Raw genomic sequence first — 19,719 nt, forward strand, 5'->3', positions numbered from 1 at the left:
AATTAGCTCACCTGGGAGGCGAGGTCAGGCCAGGCGGCGGGTTGGGGGTCGTGGAGGGTGACGGATTTGACCCCCCCCAGCACCAGGTTTTGGCCACCTCCACCCCAGCCCCCGCAGCCCCGACACCAGGACGTTGGACGTCTGCATCCGCTTCATCGCCTCGTGGCCCAGCACGTACCTGGGGGGGGGGGGGGGAGGAAAAAAAGGGGGGGTCAAAGGGGTCCCCCAAATCCTCATGGGGTCCCCCAAGGTCCCGGAAATGGCTGAAGGTACCTGGGAGGGAGCCAAACATGCGGGGAGCCCCCAAATCCATAGGGACCCCCCCCCCGCCCCCCAGTTCCATGGGGATCCGGAAAACTCCAGGAGGGAGCCAGACATCTGGGGAGCCCCCCCAAATCCATAGGGACCCCCCAACACCCCCGGGAGGGACCCGGGCGGCCAGGGAGCCCCCCCAAATCCATAGGGACCCCCCAACACCCCGGGAGGGACCCGGGCGGCCAGGGAGCCCCCCAAATCCATAGGGACCCCCCCAACACCCCTGGGGGGACCCAGACGTCCAGGGAGCCCCCCCAAATCCATAGGGACCCCCCAACACCCCCGGGAGGGACCCGGGCGGCCAGGGAGCCCCCCCAAATCCATAGGGACCCCCCAACACCCCCGGGAGGGACCCGGGCGGCCAGGGAGCCCCCCCAAATCCATAGGGACCCCCCAACACCCCCGGGGGGGACCCAGACGTCCAGGGAGCCCCCCAAATCCATAGGGACCCCCCAACACCCCCAGGGGGGACCCAGACTTCCGGGGAGCCCCCCCAAATCCATAGGGACCCCCCAACACCCCCGGGAGGGACCCAGCTATCCTGGGAGCCCCCCAAATCCGTAGGGACCCCCCCCAAGTCCATAGGAACCCCAAAAACCCCTGAGAGGGACCCAGACGGCCAGGGAGCCCCCCCCCCGAAGTCCCTAAGGATCCACCCAAGCACCTGTGGAGCCCCCCAAATCCATAGGGACCCCCCAACACCCCCGGGGGGGACCCAGACTTCCGGGGAGCCCCCCCAAATCCATAGGGAGCCCCAAACACCCCCACGAGGGACCCAGGAAGCCCCCCCCCCCCCCCAAGTCCATAGGGATCCACCAAGCACCTATGGAGCCCCCCAAATCCATAGGAACCCCCCCCAACTCCCTCGGGGGGGACCCAGGCAGCCAGGAAGCCCCCCCCCCCCCCATGTCCATAGGGATCCACCCAAGCACCTATGGAGCCCCCCAAATCCATATAGGGACCCCCCCCAAATCCATAGGGATCCACCCAAGCACCTATGGAGCCCCCCAAATCCATAGGAACCCCCCCCCAACTCCCTCGGGGGGACCCAGGCAGCCAGGAAGCCCCCCCCCCCCCATGTCCATAGGGATCCACCCAAGCACCTATGGAGCCCCCAAATCCATAGGGACCCCCCCAAGTCCATAGGGATCCACCCAAGCACCTATGGACCCCCCCCAAATCCATAGGGACCCCCCCAACTCCCCCGGGGGGGGACCCAGGCAGCCAGGAAGCCCCCCCCCATGTCCATAGGGATCCACCCAAGCACCTATGGAGCCCCCCAAATCCATAGGGACCCCCCCAAATCCATAGGGATCCACCCAACACCCCCAGGAGGGACCCGGGCGGCCAGGGAGCCCCCCCCCCAAGTCCCTAAGGATCCACCCAAGCACCTATGGAGCCCCCCAAATCCATAGGGACCCCCCCAACTCCCCCGGGGGGGACCCAGGCAGCCAGGAAGCCCCCCCCCCCCCATGTCCATAGGGATCCACCCAAGCACCTATGGAGCCCCCCAAATCCATAGGGACCCCCCCAAATCCATAGGGATCCACCCAAGCACCTATGGAGCCCCCCAAATCCATAGGAACCCCCCCCAAGTCCATAGGAACCCCAAAAACCCCTGAGAGGGACCCAGATGGCCAGGGAGCCCCCCCCAAGTCCCTAAGGATCCACCCAGAGCACCTATGGAGCCCCCCAAATCCATAGGGACCCCCCCCCCCCCAACTCCCCCGGGGGAGACCCAGACTTCTGGGAGCCCCCCCCCCAAATCCATAGGGACCCCCCAACACCCCCGGGGGGGACCCAGGCAGCCAGGGAGCCCCCCCCCATGTCCATAGGGATCCACCCAAGCACCTATGGAGCCCCCCAAATCCATAGGGACCCCCCCAAATCCATAGGGATCCACCCAAGCACCTATGGAGCCCCCCAAATCCATAGGGACCCCCCCCCCCAAATCCATAGGGACCCCCCCCAAGTCCATAGGAACCCCAAAAACCCCTGAGAGGGACCCAGATGGCCAGGGAGCCCCCCCCAAGTCCCTAAGGATCCACCCAAGCACCTATGGAGCCCCCCAAATCCATAGGGACCCCCCCAAACCCCCGGGGGGGACCCAGGCAGCCAGGGGGGATCCACCCAAGCACCTATGGAGCCCCCCAAATCCATAGGGACCCCCCCCAAATCCATAGGGATCCACCCAAGCACCTATGGAGCCCCCAAATCCATAGGGACCCCCCACCCCCAAATCCATAGGGATCCACCCAAGCACCTATGGAGCCCCCCAAATCCATAGGGACCCCCCCAACTCCCCCAGGAGGGACCCGGGCAGCCAGGGAGCCCCCCCCCATGTCCATAGGGATCCACCCAAGCACCTATGGAGCCCCCCAAATCCATAGGAACCCCCCCCCAAATCCATAGGGACCCCCTCAGCACCCCCGGGGGGGGGACCCAGCCATCCTGGGAGCCCCCCAAATCCATAGGGACCCCCCCCAAGTCCATAGGGACCCCCCCAACACCCCCAGGAGGGACCCGGGCAGCCAGGGAGCCCCCCCCCATGTCCATAGGGATCCACCCAAGCACCTATGGAGCCCCCCAAATCCATAGGGACCCCCCCCAAATCCATAGGATCCACCCAAGCACCTATGGAGCCTCCCAAATCCATAGGGACCCCCCCCAAGTCCATAGGAACCCCAAAAACCCCTGAGAGGGACCCAGACGGCCAGGGAGCCCCCCCCCAAGTCCCTAAGGATCCACCCAAGCACCTATGGAGCCCCCCAAATCCATAGGGACCCCCCAACACCCCCGGGGGGACCCAGCCATCCTGGGAGCCCCCCAAATCCATAGGGACCCCCCAACACCCCCGGGGGGGACCCAGCCATCCTGGGAGCCCCCCAAATCCATAGGGACCCCCCCAAGTCCATAGGGACCCCCCCCAACACCCCCAGGAGGGACCCGGGCAGCCAGGGAGCCCCCCCCCCATGTCCATAGGGATCCACCCAAGCACCTATGGAGCCCCCCAAATCCATAGGGACCCCCCCCAAATCCATAGGGATCCACCCAAGCACCTATGGAGCCCCCCAAATCCATAGGGACCACCCCAAGTCCATAGGAACCCCCAAAAACCCCTGAAAGGGACCCAGACGGCCAGGGAGCCCCCCCCCCCCAAGTCCCTAAGGATCCACCCAAGCACCTATGGAGCCCCCCAAATCCATAGGGACCCCCCCAACTCCCCCAGGAGGGACCCGGGCAGCCAGGGAGCCCCCCCCCCCATTGTCCATAGGGATCCACCCAAGCACCTATGGAGCCCCCCAAATCCATAGGAACCCCCCCCAAATCCATAGGGACCCCCTCAACACCCCCGGGGGGGGACCCAGGCAGCCAGGAAGCCCCCCCCCATGTCCATAGGGATCCACCCAAGCACCTATGGAGCCCCCCAAATCCATAGGAACCCCCCCAAAATCCATAGGTATCCACCCAAGCACCTATGGAGCCCCCCAAATCCATAGGAACCCCCCCAAAATCCATAGGTATCCACCCAAGCACCTATGGAGCCCCCCAAATCCATAGGGACCCCCCCAACTCCCCCGGGGGGACCCAGGCAGCCAGGGAGCCCCCCCCCCCATGTCCATAGGGATCCACCCAAGCACCTATGGAGCCCCCCAAATCCATAGGGACCCCCCCCAAAATCCATAGGGATCCACCCAAGCACCTATGGAGCCCCCCAAATCCATAGGGCCCCCCCGCGGGTACTCACAGCTGGCGGGAGTACAGCCCCTCATCGATCTCGGCCTCGCCCCCGTTCTTCGCCATGCCCTGGGGGGGTGACAAGGTGACAACAGCGTCACCGGGGGGGGGGGGACACACACACCCGGCGGAGGGGACATCGGGGGGGGACGGGACGGCCGGGTGACACCGGGTGGGTGACACCGGGTGACGCTGGAGTTGTGCGACCCGGGGGGTGGGGCAGGAAGAGCCGGGAGGGGACAAACGGGTGACATCCGGGTGACAACAGGGGGGGCCAAGGTGACAGCGGGAGCGGGTGACAGGGGGTGACAAACCCGTTGCGGGGGGCGGGGCAGAGGGGACGACAAGGATCGGGGGGGGGGGGGGGGGGACACACGTCACCCCCCCAGGACACGTAGTGACACCGGGTGACAGCAAAGTGACACCGGGTGACAGGAGGTGACGGCGGGTGACAGTCACGTTAGCACAGGAAGCTCACAGCACCGCAGGGGTGACAACGAGACCGGAGGAGGTGACAGGAGCCTCCCGGGGGGGTGACAGGGCCACCCGGGGACATCTGGGTGACACCGGGTGACACCAAGGTGACACCAGGTGACACTCCCGTTGATGGGGGTGGCTCTGAGCACCGCAGGGGTGACAACGAGACCAGAGAAGGTGACAAGGCCCCCCCGAAGGGTGACAGGAGCCTCCCGGGGGGGTGACAGGGCCACCCGGGGACATCTGGGTGACACCGGGTGACACCAAGGTGACACCAGGTGACACTCCCGTTGATGGGGTGGCTCTGAGCACCGCAGGGGTGACAACGAGACCAGAGAAGGTGACAAGGCCCCCCCGAAGGGTGACAGGAGCCTCCCGGGGGGGTGACAGGGCCACCCGGGGACATCTGGGTGACACCGGGTGACACCAAGGTGACACTGGGTGACACTCCCGTTGACGGGGGTGGCTCCGAGCACCACAGGGGTGACAACGAGACCAGAGAAGGTGACAAGGCCCCCCCCGAAGGGTGACAGGGCCACCCAGGGGTGACAGGGCCACCTGGGGACATCTGGGTGACAGCAAGGTGACACCGGGTGACACGCTCATTGACGGGGGTGGCTCCGAGCACCGCAGGGGTGACAACGAGACCAGAGAAGGTGACAAGGCCCCCCCGAAGGGTGACAGGGCCACCCGGGGGGGACGGGGAAAGCCGGGTGGCAGCTGGGTGACACCGGGGGACATCTGGGTGACACCGGGTGACACCAAGGTGACACCGGGTGACACTCCCGTTGACGGGGGTGGCTCCGAGCACCACAGGGGTGACAACGAGACCAGAGAAGGTGACAGGAGCCTCCCGGGGGGGGTGACAGGGCCACCCGGGGGGGACGGGAAACCTGGGGACATCTGGGTGACACCAAGGTGACACCGGGTGACACTCCCGTTGACGAGGTGGCTCTGAGCACCGCAGGGGTGACAACGAGACCAGAGAAGGTGACAGGAGCCTCCCACGAGCGGTGACAGGGCCACCCCGGGGGGACGGGGAAACCTGGGGACATCTGGGTGACACCAAGGTGACACCGGGTGACGCTCCCGTTGATGGGGGTGGCTCCGAGCACCGCAGGGGTGACAACGAGACCAGAGAAGGTGACAAGGGCCCCCAAAGGGTGACAGGGCCACCCGGGGGGGACGGGGAAATCGGGTGGCAGCTGGGTGACACGGGGGACATCTGGGTGACACCGGGTGACACCAAGGTGACACCGGGTGACACTCCCGTTGATGGGGGTGGCTCTGAGCACCGCAGGGGTGACAACGAGACCAAAGAAGGTGACAAGGGCCCCCCAAAGGGTGACAGGGCCACCCGGGGGGGACGGGGAAAGCTGGGGACATCTGGGTGACACCAAGGTGACACTGGGTGACACTCCCGTTGACGGGGGTGGCTCTGAGCACCGCAGGGTGACAACGAGACCAGAGAAGGTGACAAGGCCCCCCTGAAGGGTGACAGGGCCACCCGGGGACATCTGGGTGACACCAAGGTGACACCGGGTGACACTCCCGTTGACGGGGGTGGCTCCGAGCACCGCAGGGGTGACAACGAGACCAGAGAAGGTGACAGGAGCCTCCCAGGGGGGTGACAGGGCCACCTGGGGGTGACGGGGAAACCTGGGAGGCAGCTGGGTGACACCAGGTGACACCAAGGTGACACCGGGTGACACTCCCGTTGACGGGGTGGCTCCGAGCACCGCAGGGGTGACAACGAGACCAGAGAAGGTGACAAGGCCCCCCCGAAGGGTGACAGGGCCACCCCAGGGGTGACAGGGCCACCTGGGGACATCTGGGTGACAGCAAGGTGACACCGGGTGACACGCTCGTTGACGGGGGTGCTCCGAGCACCGCAGGGTGACAACGAGACCAGAGAAGGTGACAAGGCCCCCCCGAAGGGTGGACAGGGCCACCCGGGGGTGACAGGGCCACCTGGGGACATCTGGGTGACACCGGGTGACACCAAGGTGACACCGGGTGACACTCCCGTTGACGGGGGTGGCTCCGAGCACCGCAGGGGTGACAACGAGACCAGAGAAGGTGACAAGGCCCCCCCGAAGGGTGACAGGGCCACCCGGGGGGGACGGGGAAAGCCAGGTGGCAGCTGGGTGACACCGGGGGACATCTGGGTGACACCAGGTGACACCAAGGTGACACCGGGTGACACGCTCGTTGACGGGGGTGGCTCCGAGCACCGCAGGGGTGACAACGAGACCAGAGAAGGTGACAAGGCCCCCCCAAAGGGTGACAGGGCCACCCGGGGGGGACGGGGAAATCGGGTGGCAGCTGGGTGACACCGGGTGACGGGAGGTGACACCGGGTGACACTCCCGTTGACGGGGGTGGCTCCGAGCACCGCAGGGGTGACAACGAGACCAGAGAAGGTGACAAGGCCCCCCCGAAGGGTGACAGGGCCACCCGGGGGGGACGGGGAAAGCCGGGTGGCAGCTGGGTGACACCGGGGGACATCTGGGTGACACCGGGTGACACTCCCGTTGACGGGGTGGCTCCGAGCACCGCAGGGTGACAATGAGACCAGAGAAGGTGACAAGGCCCCCCCGAAGGGTGACAGGGCCACCCGGGGGGGACGGGGAAAGCCGGGTGGCAGCTGGGTGACACCGGGTGACGGGAGGTGACACTCACGTTGGTGGGGGTGACGCTGGGGGGGACGGCGGGGGCGGGGGGCGCGGCTGGAGCCCGTCGGCGGCTCGGACCCGGAGACGCGGCGCTTCTTCGACAGCGGGGAGCTGGACATCTGCGGGGTCAGAGGTCAGAGGTCAGCTGGGGACAACGGGGGGGTGACAGCAGGGGACGCAGAGGGTGCCAGCGGGGGGGGACCCAGGGTGACACCGGGGGGTGACGTTTGGGGGGGGACGGGGGGGGGGGGGCAGCGGGTGAGGCTGAGGGCGGTGGGTGACAGGCAGGGTGGCACTAAGGGACACGCGGTGGCACCAGGTGACACACGGGGTGACACCGGGTGACACTGAGGGTGGTGGGTGACACTGGAGGTGACACTGAGGGACACACAGTCACACCAGTGGCTCTGGGTGACACCGGGAGGGACACGGGGTGACACTGGGTGACATTTGGGGGGACGTAGGGTGACAGCGGGTGACACCGAGGGCGGTAGGTGACACACGAGGTGGCACTGAGGGACACAGAGCGGCTCCTGGTGACACATGGGGTGACACCGGGGACAGCGAGTGACACTGGGGTGACATTTAGGGGGGACGTGGGGTGGCAGCGGGTGACACCGAGGGGGGTGGGTGACACACGGGGTGGCACCGGGGATGGAGAGGGTGACACTGGGGGACACTGGGTGACACTGAGGGATGGAGGGTGACACCGAGGGACACTGGGTGACACTAGGGCGTGGAGGGTGACACTGAGGGACACTGGGAGGGGACACTGGGGGACACCGAGGGACACTGGGGGTGACACCAGGGCATGCAGGGTGACACCAAGGGACACTGGGGGTGACACCGGGGATGGAGGGTGACACCAAGGGACACTGGGTGACATCGGGGATAGAGAGGGGGACACCGGGGAACGGAAAGGGTGACACTAGGGGACACTGGGTGACATTGAGGGATGGAGGGTGACACTGGGTGACACTGGGGGTGACACCAGGGCATGCAGGGTGACAACAAGGGACACTGGGGGACACCGGGGCATGGAGGGGGACACTGGGGGGGGACACTGGGTGACACTGAGGAATGGAGGGTGACACTGGGTGACACTGGAGGGACACTGGGGCATGGAGGGTGACACTGAGGGACACAGGGGTGACACCGAGGGACACCAGGGCATAGAAAGTGACACCGAGGGACACTGGGGGGGACACTGGGTGACACCGGGGGATGGAGGGTGACACTTGGGTGACACCAGGTGACACCGAGGGACACTGGGGGGGGGACACTGGGTGACACCAGGGGATGGAGAGTGACACCAGGGGATACTGGGTGGCACCGGGTGACACCGAGGGACACTGGGGGGGACACTGGGTGACACTGGGGGATGGAGGGGGACACCAGGTGACACCGAGGGACACTGGGGGGGACACTGGGGCATGCAGGGTGACACTGGGGGACACCGGGGGGGGACACCGGGTGACACCAGGGGATGGAGGGTGACACCAAGGGACACTGGGGGGGACACCGGGTGACACCAGGGCATGGAGGGTGACACTGAGGGACACCGGGTGACACCGAGGGACACTGGGAGGGACACTGGGTGACACTGGGGGATACTGGTGGCACCAGGGCATGCAGGGTGACACCAAGGGACACTGGGGGGGACACCGGGTGACACTGGGGATACTGGGTGACACCAGGTGACACCGAGGGACACTGGGGGGTGACACCGGGTGACACCAGGGGATACTGGTGACACCGGGTGGCACTGGGTGACACCGAGGGACACTGGGGGGGACACCGGGTGACACCGGGGCATGCAGGGTGACACCAAGGGACACTGGGGTGACACCGGGTGACACTGGGGGTGACACCGGGTGACACTGGGGGATACTGGGTGGCACCGGGTGACACCGAGGGACACTGGGGGGGACACCGGGTGACACCGGGGCATGCAGGGTGACACCAAGGGACACTGGGGTGACACCGGGTGACACTGGGGGATAATGGGTGACACCGAGGGACACTGGGGGTGACACCGGGTGACACTGGGGGATACTGGGTGGCACCGGGTGACACCGAGGGACACTGAGGGGGACACCGGGTGACACCGGGGCACGCAGGGTGACACCAGGTGACACTGGGGGGGACACCGGGTGACACTGGGGGATACTGGGTGGCACCGGGTGACACCGAGGGACACTGGGGGGGACACCGGGTGACACCGGGTGACCCGGGCCAGCCCCTCCCCCCCAGCTTACAGGGGGCGGGGCTTTCCCGGGGTTCCCATTAACGGGGGGGGGGGGGGCGTTAACGGGGGCCACTGAGAGGGTCCCGTTACCGGGGGAGGGGGTCTCACTACCGGGAGGGGGGGGCCGGGGGGGGGTCCCATTAACCGTACCGGGTTCCTATTACCGGGGGGGCCGGAGGGGGGGGGGGGGGTCCCATTAACCGGTACCGGGTTCCCATTAACCGGGGGCCCGGAGGGGGGGTCCCATTAACCGGTACCGGGTTCCTATTACCGGGGGGCCGGGAGGGGGGGGTCCCATTAACCGGTACCGGGTTCCTATTACCGGGGGGCCGGAGGGGGGGGGGGTCCCATTAACCGGTACCGGGTTCCCATTAACCGGGGGTCCCGGAGGGGGGGTTCCCATTAACCGGTACCGGGTTCCTATTACCGGGGCCGCTGCGAGGGGGGCGTTCCCATTCCCGGAGCCGGGGGGGTGGGGGTGGGGGTGGGGCGATTCCCATTAACCGGGGCCCGGTTCCCATTACCGGGACTCCCCCCCCAAGGCCTCCTCACAGGCCCGGGGGGGGGGGGGGGGGGGGGGGGGGGTCCCACTAACCGGGCGGGGTTCCCACTAACCGGGGGCGGGTCCCCCCAAACCCCCACCCCCCCCCCCCCCGCTTCCCGTGCCCCCCCCCGCCCGCCCCCCGGGGCCCCCCCGGGCCCGGCCCCCCCCGCACCAATGATGCTGTCCAGGCCCCGCCGCCGGGTCCCGCCCGCTCCGCTCGGCTCCTCCGCGACAAGATGGCGGCGGCGGCGGCTGCCCCCCCGCCGCCTCCTCCCTCCCCGCTCTCCGCCCCGCCCCCCGTCCCTTCCTATTGGCCGCCGACTCCCGGCGCCGCTCTCCCATTGGTTGTCGCCTCCCGCCACCGCCCGCCTCCTCCCCCCCCGCCGCAATCGACGCGCTGATTGGAGGGGGCGCGCCCCGGCTGGCCACGCCCCCTTCCGCTCGCCGGGGCCCGGATGGACAGGCCCCGCCCTCCCCCCCGCGCATACGGAATGAGGGGGGCGGGGCCTCGTGACACAGCACGGCGCGCGCGGCCCCGACGGCGGCCGGGAGGGGACACGGGGCCCTATGGGGAGCCTATAGAAGCCTATGGGAGGCCTATACGAGCCTATGGTATGGGGAGCCTATAGAAGCCTATGGGAGGCCTATACGAGCCTATGGGAGGGCTATAGGGGCCTATGGGAAGCCTATGGAGGTCTACGAGGGGATATAGGGGCCTATAGGAGGCTCCTAGGGCTCCTATAGGGGCCTGTGAGGCAGTATAGGGGCCTATAGGGACATGTAGGGCACTATGGGGAGCCTGGGGGGGGGGTATAGGTGCCTGTGGGGGGCCTGGAGAGCCATAGGGGACTATGGGAGGGCCCATAGGTGCCTATAATGGGCTATGAGGTGCCTGTTGGGGCCCATAGGGGGATATGGGGGGGCCTGTGAGAGCCTATGGGGGATATAGAGAGCTATAGGGCCCTATAGGGGGCTATACGGGGCTATAGGGGAACTACGGGTGGCTACGGCAGGTCTGGGGGGGGCTATTGAGACATATAGGGGTCTATAGGGAGCTGGGGGGGGGTGTAGGGGCTTATGGGGGACCTGAAAGGGGCATAGGGACCTATAGGGGACATATGGGGGCCTGGTGGGGGGCTATAGCAGCCTATGGGGGGGGTCTGGGGAGCCCCTGAGGGCTATAGGGGCCCATTGGGGAGTTATGGGGGGCTGTGGGGGCCCTATAGGTACCCAATGGGGGTTTGAGAGGCTATAGGGACCTATAGAGGTGGGTTATGGGGGGGCTGCAAGGGCCCTATAGGGGCCCAATAGAGGCTGGGGGGGGGCACAGGGGCTGCAGGGAACCTATGGGGGCTGGCAGGGGGGCATAGGGGCCCATGGAGGTTCCATAGGGGCTCTGTGGGGGGTCATGAGGAGCCGTGGGGGTCCTATAGGGGTTCGTGGGGGGGGGTATAGGGGCCCACGGGGGTTCTATAGGGGCTCTGTGGGGTGATGAGGAGCCATGGGGGTCTTATAGGGGCCCATGAGGGTCCTATAGGGGCTCTGTGGGGGGTCATAAGGAGCCGGGGGAGGCTATAGGGGTTCTGGGGGGGATCATGGGGAGCCATGGGGGGCTATAGCAGCCTATGGGGGTCCTATAGGGGCTCTGTGGGGGGTCATAAGGAGCCGGGGGAGGCTATAGGGGTTCTGGGGGCATCATGGGAAGCCATGGGGGGCTATAGCAGCCTATGGGGGTCCTATAGGGGCTCTGTGGGGGGTCATAAGGAGCCAGGGAGGCTATAGGGGTTCTGGGGGGTTCATGAGGAGCCATGAGGGTCCTATAGGGGTTCTGGGGGGGATCATGGGGAGCCATGGGGGAGCTATAGGGACTCGTGGGGCTGCTGTAGAGGTTCTGTAGGACGCCATAAGGAGCCCGGTGTTCCTATAGGGGCCCATGGGGGGGTCCTGGAGGCCATAGGGCTCTGAGGGGGGGCACGGGGTGCTATAGGTGTACGGGGGAGGCTATAGGCTTTTGGGGGGGGCATGGGGCACTATAGGGGTTGGGTGGAGGCTATGGGCGTCTGTGGGGGGGCACGGGGTCCTATAGGGGTTGGGGGGAGGTTATAGGGGTCTGTGGGGGGCATGGGGCGCTATAGGGGTTGGGGAGAGGCTATAGGCATCTGTGGGGGGGCTATAGGGCTCTGTGGGGGGCATGGGGTGCTATAGGGGTTGGGGGAGGCTATAGGGCTCTGTGGGGGGCACGGGGCGCTATAGGGGTTGGGGAGGCTATAGGGCTCTGTGGGGGGCACGGGGTGCTATAGGGGTTGGGGGGAGGCTATAGGGCTCTGTGGGGGCATGGGGTGCTATAGGGGTTGGGAGGAGGCCATAGGGCTCTGTGGGGGGGCATGGGCTGCTATAGGTGTACGGGGGAGGCTATAGGCTTTGGGGGGGGCATGGGGCGCTATAGGGTTGGGGGGAGGCTATAGGCGTCTGTGGGGGGGCTATAGGGCTCTGTGGGGGGCATGGGGTGCTATAGGGGTTGGGGGGAGTCTATAGGCATCTGTGGGGGGGCTATAGGGCTCTGTGGGGGGCATGGGGTGCTATAGGGGTTGGGGGAGGCCATAGGCTCTGTGGGGGGGCACGGGGCGCTATAGGGGTTGGGGGGAGTCTATAGGCATCTGTGGGGGGGCATGGGGCGCTATAGGGATTAGGGAGAGGCCATAGGGCTCTGTGGGGGGCATGGGCTGCTATAGGTGTACAGGGGAGGCTATAGGGTTTTGGGGGACGCATGGGCGGTATAGGGGTTGGGGGAGGCTATAGGCATCTGTGGGGGGGCATGGGGTGCTATAGGGGTGGTCTTGGAGGCCATAGGGCTCTGTGGGGGGCATGGGGCGCTATAGGGGTTGGGGAGAGGCTATAGGCATCTGTGGGGGGCACGGGGCACTATAGGGGTTGGGGGAGGCTATAGGGCTCTGTGGGGGGCACGGGGTGCTATAGGGGTTGGGGGGAGGCTATAGGGCACTATAGTGATTGGGGGGAGGCCATAGGGCTCTGTGGGGGGGCACGGGGCCCTATAGGGGTTGGGCAGAGTCTATAGGTGTCTGGGGGGGGCTATAGAACACCCCCCCCCCCCCCAAAATCCACAGAGACCCAGGCAGGCGACCACCCCCCTCCTTTATTACCAGACCTGGGGGGGGGGACCCCCAAAATCCCCCACCCACCCCCCAAAGGGGACCCCCCAGGGTTGGGGGGGGGGTCCCATGGGTGGGGGTCCCATGGGTGGGGGTCTCAGCCCCCCCCCCCCCCCCCCCCCAAAATCCACAGAGACCCAGGCAGGCGACCACCCCTCTCCTTTATTACCAGACCCGGGGGGGGGACCCCCCAAAAGGGCCCCCCCATCCCCCAAAGGGGACCCCCACCCCCCAAAAGGGACCCCCCAGGGTTCGGGGGGGGGGTCCCATGGGTGGGGGGTCCCATGGGTGGGGGTCTCAGCCCCCCCCCCCCACCCCCCCCCCCCCCCCCCCAAAAATCCACAGAGACCCAGGCACGCGACCACTCCTCTCCTTTATTACCAGACCCGGGGGGGGGACCCCCAAAATCCCCCACCCACCCCCCAAAGGGGACCCCCCAGGGTTCCTGGGGGGGGGTCCCATGGGTGGGGAGGTCCCATGGGTGGGGGGTCCCATGGGTGGGGGTCTCAGCCCCCCCCCCCCCCCAAAATCCACAGAGACCCAGGCAGGCGACCACCCCCCCCTTTATTACCAGACCTGGGGGGGGGGGGGACCCCCCAAAAGGGCCCCCCCACCCCCCAAAAGGGACCCCCCAGGGTTCGGGGGGGGGGGTCCCATGGGTGGGGAGGTCCCATGGGTGGGGGTCTCAGCCCCCCCCCCCCCCCCAAAAAATCCACAGAGACCCAGGCAGGCGACCACCCCCCTCCTTTATTACCAGACCCGGGGGGGGGGGACCCCCCAAAAGGGCCCCCCCCACCCCCCAAAAGGGACCCCCCAGGGTTCGGGGGGGGGGTCCCATGGTGGGTGGGGAGGTCCCATGGGTGGGGGGTCCCATGGGTGGGGGTCTCAGCCCCCCCCCCCCCCTCAAAAAATCCACAGAGACCCAGGCAGGCGACCACCCCTCTCCTTTATTACCAGACCCGGGGGGGGGACCCCCCCCAAAATCCCCCACCCACCCCCCAAAGGGGACCCCCCAGGGTTCGGGGGGGGGGGTCCCATGGGTGGGGGTCTCAGCCCCCCCCCCCCCCCCCCAAAATCCACAGAGACCCAGGCAGGCGACCACCCCCCTCCTTTATTACCAGACCTGGGGGGGGGGGGACACCCCCCAAAAGGGCCCCCCACCCCCCAAAAGGGACCCCCCAGGGTTCGGGGGGGGGGTCCCATGGGTGGGGGGTCCCATGGGTGGGGGTCTCAGCCCCCCCCCCCCCCCCCCCCAAAATCCACAGAGACCCAGGCAGGCGACCACCCCTCTCCTTTATTACCAGACCCGGGGGGGGGGGACCCCCAAAATCCCCCACCCACCCCCCAAAAGGGACCCCCCAGGGTTGGGGGGGGGGTCCCATGGGTGGGGGGTCCCATGGGTGGGGGTCTCAGCCCCCCCCCCCCCCCCCCCCCCCCAAATCCACAGAGACCCAGGCAGGCGACCACCCCCCCCTTTATTACCAGACCTGGGGGGGGGGACACCCCCCAAAAGGGCCCCCCCACCCCCCAAAAGGGACCCCCCCAGGGTTCGGGGGGGGTCCCATGGGTGGGGGGGGTCCCATGGGTGGGGGGGTCCCATGGGTGGGGGGTCCCATGGGTGGGGGTCTCAGCCCCCCCCCCCCCCAAAAAATCCACAGAGACCCAGGCAGGCGACCACTCCTCTGCTTTATTACCAGACCCGGGGGGGGGGGGACGCCCCCAAAAGGGCCCCCCACCCCCCAAAAGGGACCCCCCAGGGTTCGGGTGGGGGGTCCCATGGGTGGGGGGGGTCCCATGGGTGGGGTCTCACTCCGGGGGGGCAGGGGGAGGCGAGCGGGGTCGTAGTAGTTGGGCTCCAGCAGCGGCAGCCCCCGCCGCTCCCGCTCCCGGATCCGCATCTCGGCCTCGCGCCGGGCCCACTGCCGCAGCCTGGGGGGCGGGGGGGGGGGGGGGTCAGGCCCTATAGCTCCCCTATAGAGCCCCCGGGCCCCTCTGGGGCTCGGCGGACCCCGAAATCCCCCCACACCCCCCCTCCATGGGCTCCCACGGGCCCCCTATAGGCCCCAAGAGGTGCCTATAGCCCCCCCCCCACCCCCCCCCCCCAGGTCCCTTATAGCCCAGTATAGGCTCCCATGGGCACCTATAGGCTCCGCGTGGTCCCCTACAGCCCTCTAGCCCCCCCCCATACAATCCCTATAGTCTTCTATAGATCTTTCATAAACTCTATAGCACCTTATACCGTACCTAAAGATCTTCCATATCTCTTTTAAGGACCCTATAGATGCTCTAGAATTCATTATATTTTTTTATAGGTATTTATATACCCCCCAGAGGCCCCCTAAGGATCCCCCATAGGCCCCTATATGACCTTATGAGCTCCTATAGATCCCCCAAAGGCCGCCTAGAAACTCTCTATAGGGCCCTATATTCCCTCATAGACCCCCACAGGCCCCCTAGGGATCCCTATATCCCCTCATAGGCCCATATAGACCCCCACAGGCTCTCTAGAGACCCCCTATAGAACCCTATATCCCCTCATAGACCTCCATAGACCCTCTAGAGCCTCCTACATCCCCTCGTAGGTGCCCATAACCCCCCACAGGCTCCCTATATCCCCTCATAAGCTCCTATAGACCCCCCCACAGGCTCCCTAGAGACCCCCTATAGAACCCTATATCCCCTCATAGACTTCCATAAACTCTCTAGAACCTCCTATATCCTCTCATAGGTGGCCATAAACACCCACAGATTCCCTATATCCTCTCATAAGCTCCTATAGACCCCCCCACAGGCTCCCTAGAGGCCCTCTATATCCACCCATAGGCCCCTATAGATCCCCACAGGATCCCTAGGGCCCCCTATAGCCCCTCATAGATTCCTATAGACCCCCACAGGCCCACTAGAGGCTCCCTATAGGCCCCTATATCCCCTCATAGACCCCCTTAGACCCCTTAGGGGCTCACTATATCTTTTTGTAGGCTCTTATAGACCCCTCACAGACTCCATAAGGACTCTCTATAGTCTACTATATGCTCTCATAGGTTCCTATAGCCCCCTTAGAAGCTCCCTATATCCCCTCCCAGATTCCTATAGAGCTCATATAACCTCCCTAACTATCCCATGTAGGTCCCTATATCCCGTCATAGACCCCCATAGAGCCCATAAGGGCTTTCTATATGCCTCATACATTTCCATTGATTTCCTATACGTGTCTTAGAGAACCACCATAAGTCCCTGTATCGCATTGTAAGCCACTATAGATGCTCATAGGTCTTCTAAAGCTCCCTACACACTGCCATAAGTTCCTACAGAACTGTATACGCAGCTACATTCCATTATAGGAGCATATAGACCCCTCACAGGCCCCCTAGGACCCCCCATAGACCCCTATATCTCCTCATAGGCCTCCATAGACACCCTAGGGCCCCCTATATCCCATCACAGGCTCCTATACACTCCCCACAGGCCCCCTAAAGACTCTCTATAGACCACTATATCCCCTCATAAGCCCCCATAGACCCCCTACAGGCCCCCTAGGGACCCCTATATCCCCTCATAGGCCCCCATAGACCCCCTAAGGACCCCTATATCCCCTCACAGGCCCCCATAGACCCCCTACAGGCCCCCTAGGGACCCCTATATCCCCTCACAGCCCCCATAGATCCCCTACAGGCCCCCTAGGGACCCCTATATCCCCTCACAGGCCCCCATAGACCCCCTAAGGACCCCTATATCCCCTCACAGGCCCCCATAGACCCCCTACAGGCCCCCTAGGGCCCCCTATATCCCCTCACAGGCCCCCATAGACTCTCTAAGGACCCCTATATCCCCTCACAGCCCCCATAGACCCCCTACAGGCCTCCTAGGGACCCCTATATCTCCTCACAGGCCCCCATAGACCTCCTAGGGACCCCTATATCCCCTCACAGGCCCCCATAGACCCCCTAGGGACCCCTATATCCCCTCATAGGCCCCCATAGACCCCCTACAGGCCCCCTAGGGACCCCTATATCCCCTCACAGGCCCCCATAGACCCCCTACAGGCCCCCTATATTCCCTCACAGCCCCCATAGACCCCCTACAGGCCCCCTAAGGACCCCTATATCCCCTCACAGGCCCCCATAGACTCTCTAAGGATCCCTATATCCTCTCACAGGCCCCCATAGACCCTCTAGGGACCCCCTATATCCCCTCACAGCCCCCCATAGACCCCCTGCAGGCCTCCTAGGGACCCCCTATATCCCCTCACAGGCCCCCATAGACCCCCTACAGGCCCCCTAGGGACCCCTTATATCCCCTCACAGGCCCCCATAGACCCCCTACAGGCCCCCTATATCCCCTCACAGCCCCCATAGACCCCCTACAGGCCCCCTAGGGACCCCTATATCCCCTCACAGGCCCCCATAGACCCCCTACAGGCCCCCTATATCCCCTTACAGGCCCCCATAGACTCTCTAAGGACCCATATATCTCCTCACAGGCCCCCATAGACCCCCTACAGGCCCCCTAGGGACCCCCTATATCCCCTCACAGGCCCCCATAGACCCCCTACAGGCCCCCTATATCCCCTCACAGGCCCCCATAGACCCCCTACAGGCCCTCTATATCCCCTTACAGGCCCCCATAGACTCTCTAAGGACCCCTATATCTCCTCACAGGCCCCCATAGACCCCCTACAGGCCCCCTAGGGACCCCCTATATCCCCTCACAGGCCCCCATAGACCCCCTAGGGACCCCTATATCCCCTCACAGGCCCCCATAGACCCCCTAGGGACCCCTATATTCTCTCACAGGCCCTCATAGACCCCCTACAGGCCCCTTATATCCCCTCACAGGCCCCCATAGACCCCCTACAGGCCCCCTAGGGACCCCCTATATCCCCTCACAGCCCCCATAGACCCCCTACAGGCCCCCTAGGGACCCCCTATATCCCCTCACAGCCCCCATAGACCCCCTACAGGCCCCCTAGGGACCCCTATATCGCCTCACAGGCCCCCATAGACCCCCTAAGGACCCCTATATCCCCTCACAGGCCCCTATAGAGGCCCCTCACCCGTAGTCGGGCAGGTAATGGAGGAAGACGGAGCCGAGGACGATGGCGACGGAGACGCCGGCGAAGAAGACCGCCCGCATGTTGAGGACGTCGGCGTCCGGCTCCGCCGAGAAGCCGTGGTAATCGGGGTTCTGCCGGCACCCGCACGCCTGGGTCCCCCCGAGCGCCCTCCCCCAGCAGCACCCTGCCCGGGGTGGGGGCACCCAGGGGGGCCGGGTGGGGGCACCCAGGCATGCCCCCCCCCCCCCCCCAATCCCACCCCATCCCCCAGGGGCCCCGTTCCCTTCCCAGCCCCCCGCCTTGGCCTGCTGCAGGCCACGCCCCCAAGGCTTGGCTCCACCCCTGAGCCCCAGGCCACGCCCCTCCGCTAAGCCCCGCCTCGCCACTAAAACGCCGCGCAAGGCTCGGCCTGTTCGCTGCTAAGCCACGCCCCTCAGGGCCAGGTCACGCCCCCCCAGCAGCAAGCCCCTCCCCTAAGCCCCACCCATGAGCCCCACCCTGAGAGACAGGCTCCACCCCCAGCAGCTAAGCCCCGCCCACAGGGCTCAGCCGCGGGCATGCCCTGCCCCCGGCCAAGCCCCGCCCCCCACCGAACCCAGTCACTAAGCCCCGCCCCCAGCCTGCAAGCTCCACCCTGTGGGCCTCAATGCCCAGCCCACTCGGCTAAGCCCCGCCCCTTCTCAGACCCCAGCCCCTACTTTTACCCCACCCCTAAGGCTCCACCCCCTGCCCAGGCCACGCCCGTCCCTTAGCCCCACCCACACTACCACACCCCAACACCAAGCCCCACCCATTTCCCCAAGCCCCTCCCACATCGTTCCATAAGCCCCGCCCCTCCCCATGCCCCACCCCACCTTTCCCATTCCCCAAGCCCCGCCCCTCCTGCCCCGTTCCCCAAGCCCCGCCCCTCCCCAAGCCCCGCCCACCCTCCCCTTTCCCCAAGCCCCGCCCCACCCCGGCTGCTTTGCCCTTGACCTGCCCCAGGCCCCGCCCCTTCCCAAGCCCCGCCCCTTCCACCAAGCCCCACCCCCTCTTCCTCCGCCCCCTCCCCTTCCCAAGCCCCACCCCTTCCACCAAGCCCCGCCCCACACCTGTGCCCTTGACATGCCCCCCCCCCCGGGGTCTACCCCCCAAGCCCCACCCCCTCCTCTAACCCCGCCCCCTCTAACCCTGCCCCCCCCCGCGCAGGCCCCGCCCACCTTCCTCTGGGCCACCACCATTGGCTCCTCCTCGTGGGGGTCGGCCCCCAGCGGCGCCCTGGGCAGCGCCACGGCCCCGGGCGGCCCCGCCGAGCGGGCCCGCGCCCCGGCCCGCAGCGCCCGCAACGCCCTCCCCAGCGCCGCCATCTTCCCGACGGAAGTCCCGCCCCGCCTCTTCCGCCTCTTCCTCCCTCCCGCCCGGCCAATCAGGCAGCGCCGCGCTGCGCTCCAGCCAACCACGAGAGAGCGCTTGCGCGGCGTCCCGCCCTCCTCCTCTCCCCCCCCCCGCCGCTGCCTGGGG

The 19,719-nt window shown here is 66.5% G+C and overlaps 1 protein-coding gene across 1 annotated transcript; it reads right to left on the reverse strand.

The window, feature by feature from the left end:
• Nucleotides 1-102: 102 nt before the first annotated feature.
• On the reverse strand, nt 103-19,580 carry NDUFB11 (NADH:ubiquinone oxidoreductase subunit B11). Its single transcript, XM_075489624.1, has 8 exons — nt 19,419-19,580; nt 18,220-18,350; nt 14,967-15,095; nt 14,121-14,209; nt 10,169-10,393; nt 7,212-7,323; nt 4,064-4,122; nt 103-178 (listed from the first exon to the last, which is right to left on the reverse strand). Exons 1-8 carry the CDS (start codon nt 19,563-19,565, stop codon nt 153-155), a joined length of 918 nt encoding a protein of 305 aa, XP_075345739.1. The 5' UTR covers nt 19,566-19,580; the 3' UTR covers nt 103-152.
• Nucleotides 19,581-19,719: the final 139 nt, after the last annotated feature.

This window comes from Mycteria americana, unplaced genomic scaffold (genome assembly GCF_035582795.1).
Source record: "Mycteria americana isolate JAX WOST 10 ecotype Jacksonville Zoo and Gardens unplaced genomic scaffold, USCA_MyAme_1.0 Scaffold_237, whole genome shotgun sequence".
In the NCBI taxonomy this organism is placed as follows: Eukaryota; Metazoa; Chordata; class Aves; order Ciconiiformes; family Ciconiidae; genus Mycteria; species Mycteria americana.

What these genes read in the sequence shown, in the direction of transcription:
- NDUFB11 (XM_075489624.1), bottom strand. Translation starts at nt 19,565, where the DNA reads ATGGCGGCGCTGGGGAGGGCGTTGCGGGCGCTGCGGGCCGGGGCGCGG. An exon ending in CCCCCCCGGAGTGAGACCCC is followed by an intron (nt 14,210 to 14,966) that starts ACCCATGGGACC and finishes GGCTGAGACCCC; the next exon opens with CACCCATGGGACCCCCCCCC. An exon ending in CCAGCGTCACCCCCACCAAC is followed by an intron (nt 4,123 to 7,211) that starts GTGAGTGTCACC and finishes TCACCCCCCCAG; the next exon opens with GGCATGGCGAAGAACGGGGG.